This window comes from Notothenia coriiceps, unplaced genomic scaffold, assembly GCF_000735185.1.
Source record: "Notothenia coriiceps isolate Sejong01 unplaced genomic scaffold, NC01 NC01_scaffold00034484, whole genome shotgun sequence".
NCBI lineage: Eukaryota > Metazoa > Chordata > Actinopteri > Perciformes > Nototheniidae > Notothenia > Notothenia coriiceps.
Window position 1 is genome coordinate 73,977 of NW_011367185.1, and position 6,308 is coordinate 80,284.

The 6,308-nt window shown below is 44.1% G+C and overlaps 1 protein-coding gene across 1 annotated transcript; it reads right to left on the reverse strand.

The window, feature by feature from the left end:
* Positions 1-1,081: 1,081 nt before the first annotated feature.
* LOC104962247 (homeodomain-interacting protein kinase 1-like) lies at positions 1,082-5,909 on the reverse strand (the record flags this gene model as incomplete). Its single annotated transcript, XM_010790670.1, has 6 exons — positions 1,082-2,930; positions 3,641-3,753; positions 3,841-4,055; positions 4,350-4,514; positions 4,825-4,896; positions 5,724-5,909. Coding segments are annotated over 6 exons (1,183 nt in total), but the record flags the coding sequence as incomplete, so codon positions are not given.
* Between the last annotated feature and the right edge of the window lie 399 nt (positions 5,910-6,308).

The following is a 6,308-nucleotide window of genomic DNA, read 5'->3' on the forward strand; positions in this document are numbered from 1 at the left end:
GTTGATAAATCAATTTAGCGAAAATTAAAGGTGGGGTAGGTAGTCTTGGAGAAACCAGCTCGAGTGCGCTCGAATTTGAAAATACACAAACGGAACAAATCTGCCACTTCCTTACAGAGCCCCTCCTCCAACACACACGAACGCGCACATGACCAATGAGGGCACGAGATAAGTTTGTGCACAGATGGAAGGCTGACAGGCAGGTAGGCCATCCAGTTATTTTAGCCCGGCCGGCTCAAATGATTGGTCGTGCTTTTTACAGTGCTACGGCTTCCACAGATTAATTTGTTTATGGATTTTTTGTCAAAGCACTTCAGATATTCATTGCTATCGGGATGTTAAGAGCATTCCATGGAATATAACAAAAAGTGTATCTCGAGCCGGTTTCTCAAACTTACCTACCCCACCTTTAAGGCTATTAAAAAGTATTAAACCGCATTTTCCAAGGTATTACATTTTGTAGCTTGTTTTCAATAAGTATCTAAATGGTCCAAAGAGGTTTTATTCTACAGTCTGCCTGAATGTAATCATNTTGATTTACCCATAGTTCGCTCATGGAGCCGGGGGTCAGGTTATTCGCCTGCAAGAAAAGGCGCTAGCGCTGGACCGTAGCAGGATGTGACGCATATTTGAGTTGACTTAATTAAAACCGTTTTGTTTTTTATTTATGTGTCACAGTATCACCTCAAAATACAAGATACGAAACATTTTCAACCATGCAAGAAGATATAAATAGTCCTACAAATACTTTTATTTTATTTCCTTCTTATTTTTGTCTAAGCTCAAGGGAGCCAGAGCAGAGGGCTTAATAGGCTGCATGCGGCTCGAGGGCCGCGGGTTGCCGACCCCTGACCTAGTGGGTGTCCGAATAATCGTCTATGCTAAGGTATCCACTGGGCTCACACCTCTAAGCTCACATGTCATCCAGGTATCCGGCGAACGATGTTCACCATAAAACAGCGTTTCTGGTGGCCACTGGCCGCCAGTGGCCACCAGAAACGCTGTTTTATGGTGAACATCGTTCGCCGGATACCTGGATGACATGTGAGCTTAGAGGTGTGAGCCCAGTGGATACCTTAGNAAGCTTTCATAACCCACAGAAACCATCCCGAGGTTCACCTTGAACTAAAACATGGTGGCAGGAAAAGGCACAAATCAGAGAGACCTGTGCCTGCTGTACACACTGTAGTAACTCATGTGAAGAGCTGTTATTCAAAATGTTATATATAGACGCGAGTGAAATGCACATATTCTGGGGTTAATACACCATGTACATTGAATGGACAGATGCACCTTTGACTTATTATAAAGGGTCATAACTGTTAAAGTGGCTCTCATCAGACAGAGTAACACAGAAGCCTATTTGCTAAAAGACCTTATTTTCACCAGGACAGCAGTGTGGGTAGTTTGTTACAACTTTCTAGTGAACATATAAGTGTCATGGGGCGAAAACAGGACAAAATGCTGCCTTTATCGATCATAAAACATTTCAAACTGGCCATAAATCAGTTTTAGTAAATGAGCAGGTCCTACACAATCAGGATTCACAGATATAGAATATTTTTCGGTCCACATAAAACTGGATTTTTTTTAATATTTCAAGGAGAGTAAAGTAGGGAAGAAGGTTAATATTTTCATAAACAATTTAAAACAAAAGCTTTTCACGTCGTTCCTGTGGCTGGTTACTCCCCCTCTGTACTTCAGTTATACATTCAGCACTCAGTTGATGCAGTTCAAAAAAAGAAGTTTCTATTGCATAAGGAGATGATTAATCTTGCCTAAACACTGTCACTACAATAACAGACCATCACATGTGCACTTAAATTAACATGTATCCATCACAGTTTGCACCACATCTTTTCTCTTATTCCACATCTTCTCTGACCTTCTTCTTCTTCTTCCTCCTCCTCCTCCTCCTCTTCCTTTCTCACACCGACAAAACATAATTTAGAACATAGTAAAAAGACATATTTGTGAGTAATCAGACATAGGGTTAAGGTACAGTCATTAATACGTTCGCTAAAAAACACAGGGTTTCATTGGATTAGTGTGAAAACATTAAAACATGGGTCATGAGAAATGAATAATTGCAACTCTTTGTCAGCTAGCCCTTCACTAGCCGTGTGAGTCAGGCGTCTAAAAGCTCGCCTAAAGTGTCAGCTCGTGACAGGAGGATAATCTCTCTTCACACCACACCTCAAGATTATCAGGAGTAAAATACATTTACCACAATGCCATAATTATACATCTGGATAAGATGGGGATAAAATACGGGCGTTAAACAATATTGTTAAAGGGAAAATAAACCAATATAATGTCAAATAATACCATTTTAAAAAACGCCCCGAGAGAGGGATAATGAGTCGACAGAGAGACGCCGCCTTAGAGTCAGAAGCAGCAAACAACAGTTATTCTACTAGAGATACAGTTTGAACTCCCTTTGTCATAGTATGTGGGAAGTAGATTTTTTTTTCTGTGTTAAAAGTGTGTGTGCCCCCCTATAGGTAGGGGTACTGTGTGAGGCGCCGGGGGCTCAGCTGGTAGGCGCTGTAGGCCTCGGCGCGGGGGGTCACGCTGACGTACGGAGAGCCGGCGGCAAACGGGTGTTGGTAGGCTGCGGGCAGGCCGTGCAGCAGGCTGCTGACCGAGTCCTTCCGCCCGGACGGGTCCCTCCTGGAGGACGCTGAGGTGTACGGTGCTGCATAGGCGGAGGGGGAGTGTCCGTGGGGGGCGTGGCCGCGGCTCAGCAGCTGCTCCATGGCCTGAGAGGCAGAGGAGAGGGCCGTGGAGGCGGGGTAGGCGTACAGGCCGGGGCCGGACACCTCGGGGAAGTTGTAGTGAGACGAGACGACCGGAGGGAAGGTCGGCTGGCGGCGCAGAGACGAGTCGCTGTGGGAGCGCTCCTGAGAGGAAGAGACCACCGGCTGGACCTGAGGAGGAGCACAGAGGCATGAGAGCAACGAGGAGGAGAACATCAGCTGTGAGAGCATGCTGTCTGTGCGTGGACTACGTTTAAATGTTTGCTTTGTTTTTATTAATACTGTTTATCATTATGTATTTGTTCATATTCATTTTAGTGTGTTTCATTTCTCAGTGCTCTTCTCATGTTATCTACCTCGCCTGGTTTTATTTCCTTTTGTAAAACACTTTGTTAAATTGTTCAATGGAATTTCTATATAATAATAATAATAATAATAATAATAATAATAATACAGGTGCAAATCCTTTCAAACAGTGTAAGATTTCCAGGGAAGATATCTGACAACATTTTCAGACAAGGCCTAACGTCCATGAACGACTCTACAGCAAAGGCTTTTAAAATATTGGCCCGCCCCGCCCTATTCCCAACACTCCTGTTTCGCATAAACACCTGAGTCACTCCCGAATGATGACTCCGAGAAACCCGTGATTTATTTTCCCCGCACTTCTTTGGGATTATGACTGCTGTTTCTTTGTGTCTACAGATGTCAACATCAATCTGTTGACATAGTGAGCAAATGCGTTTTTCTTTTACCAGTGAACCTGCATCGTTTACCTCCTGGGTTCGGCAAATAAATCAAATTCTTTGCCAACGTCTCACGGCAGTTTAATTAAAAAATAAAACTTTTCAAGACAGAGATGAATGTTGTAAAAACATTACCTGACTCAGGTTTAAAGGGTGTGACTGGCTCGGCAGCAGCCTGTTCCGCTCCATGCTCTCCCCGGAGCTGCAGGGCTGCCGGTTGGATGATCTCTTCGGCTTTATGTAGTTCACTGGAAATGAAAATACATGAGTTATCAAGTTGGGTCAGTCACATCGTAAATAAAATGCATGGTGACACAAACAGATAAAGTTCTCACCAGTGTCCAGGCGTCCACGTGAAGCAGCTCCTCGCTCCGTGCCCTGGGTTTTGACTGAAGGCGCCACCACTGCCAGAGACTTGGCCTGGCGAGACGACGCGCCGCCCGCTGGGTTCAGCGTGCGGGGGAGGGGGGTCAGGGGGCTCGCTGTGGACGAGTCCGAGTCGTGCACCGTCACACAGCTGATGACGTTAGTGCGCTGGCTCAGGCCGACGCTATGGACATGGAGAAACAATGTTATTTTATAAGACCATTAAAGAAGGTTTATTTAAGTATTACAAAAACAAACCAATAAGGCCCTGGTCTGCTAATGAAGTCAAACTATCATCTTACATTAGTCCTTTTTTAGGAAATGGTCAAAATAAAGTGCTAACAAGAATTGGATTAGCAGCTGCATCCAAAAAGATGGCAGACATTAAGATCCTTCTTAATACAAATTCTCCTTTGATGTGCTCCATTAAAATAAGCAGATAAATAAAAAGAGTGAATGGTGCCGAGGCGAGACTCACCTGGCGGGATGAAACTTGCGCTCATCCTCGGTGTCCGTGTCGCTGTGGATGGTGATGATGCTGACAGCCGGGCTGGGTGTGTCGGAGATGACTATGGGCTGCGACCACGCGGCGCTGAGCGGGGGCACACCGCTGCTGCTGAGCAATGACGCGGCAGATATACCCCTGGGAAGAGAAACAATAGAAACGTTGAGTTTTCCCACCAAAAGCAAACATGGTTTCAGCAAACGGCAAAGAAATGTAATCTACGATTAAATAGACAGAGTATTTCCACTGCTCCTTTTCATTAATCTATGGTTGTTGTGTTGACATCTAGTGACGAATAAACTAACTACTGCTAAGGAATTTGTAATTAAATGTGTCAACTTCTCAGAAGAGACTTTAAGGGATAACATCTGCTGGTACAGGATGTGATAGTTATTTTTAGGCATTTGTCATTAAGTGTGAACGTTGAGATGCTGCAGGCTCCACCAACCTGTTCCTGTTCTCTCCCCGTCTGGCCTTCACCTTCTTCCTCTCCTGCTGGCTGCGGCCCTGGGCTGTATTCCTGCGAGGGCCAAAGTACAAACAAGTTAAAGGGAGGGGCACAGCTTAAATCCGAACATGATATATGAACACGAGGAGATCATGTTTGTTTCCACTGACGCAGCTTTAGTTCCCGCACTTTAATCTGTTATTACAGCAAACATTTGAAGTGACTTATGTACTTACTGTAATGCATACACTAAGCCCCAGAGTTGTAAATACTCAGGTCTAAGTACTTAAGTAAAAGTGGAAGAACCAGTGTGTAAGAAGAGTACACTGTACAAGTACATATCCTGTTTTGCAAATGTTACTCAAGTAAAAGTACAAAAATAATTGGCATCAAAACATTTTTTAAGTACCAAAAGTAAAAGTAGAATAATACATATCATATGTTTTGATAATAATTATTGATGCATTCAAGTGTTATCGAAGCAGGTCACTAGTTTTAATTATGTTATACTGCAGGGTAGACAGGATGTAAAGTCTAACTTAAAGTCTTATTTAATTGTCGATTACATGTCGCATCATTAATCCAAATCTGCAAATTAAGCGAAGGTATTAAATAAATGTAGTGGAGTAAAAGTACCAGGTTTGCCTCTGAGTCTGAATGGCAGAAGTACAAAGAAGCAAAAGATGGAAACTATACAGGAAGTAGTACGAGTACAGTGCTTAAAAGTAAATCTACTTACTTTAAAGCACTGGTAACCCCTTGATTAAAAAGGCGCTCCAATGTATTTGTTGTGACATTGAAATGAATGACGAGCGTCTCAAATGTAAAAACTATAAGTTGGTAGTTCATAATTGTAAAAGAAGAATGAGACTGTTCAGACTGACGAGTGGTGGACCGACCTCCAGCTGTGTCCCTGCTGCGCGGCAGCTTCTGAGTGAAGTGTTTCCAGGGGGGACTCGGGGACAGTGGACTGGTGGGCGGAGCTGTGGATGGCCACGCCCGGGACCTGCTGCCATGACGACGGGATGAGGATCTGCTGCGTGCCAGTGGGCCAGGCCTGCTGAGAGAAACAACAGACGCTCACACTTCAGTACATCTACTATCAACGATCAGATATTAATGCGTAAACACAACTTATGTGATCGCTGGAATGGACCAGACAGACTGAGCCATGCTGAGAAACAAGTCCAAACAACAAATGTCTTCCGCAGGCATGAGCACAGATAGATAAGCGAGCAACCTTTCCCAAGCCATTCCCTTAATAAAGCTTTGCCCTGCAACAAAAATGGACGAGATGATATCATGCAAAGCCCAAACAATGAAGCACTGTAAACAGTCAGACGGGGGATAAAGACAAGAAGACACAGGAGCACGGAGCCTGTTAAAGAAGAAACACTGAAGAAAGAGATTAGTTCAGTCCACTGATGCCACACAGTCTGCTGATAAGCTGTGTGGGGAGAAGGCATGCCACATGTTCGGGGGCT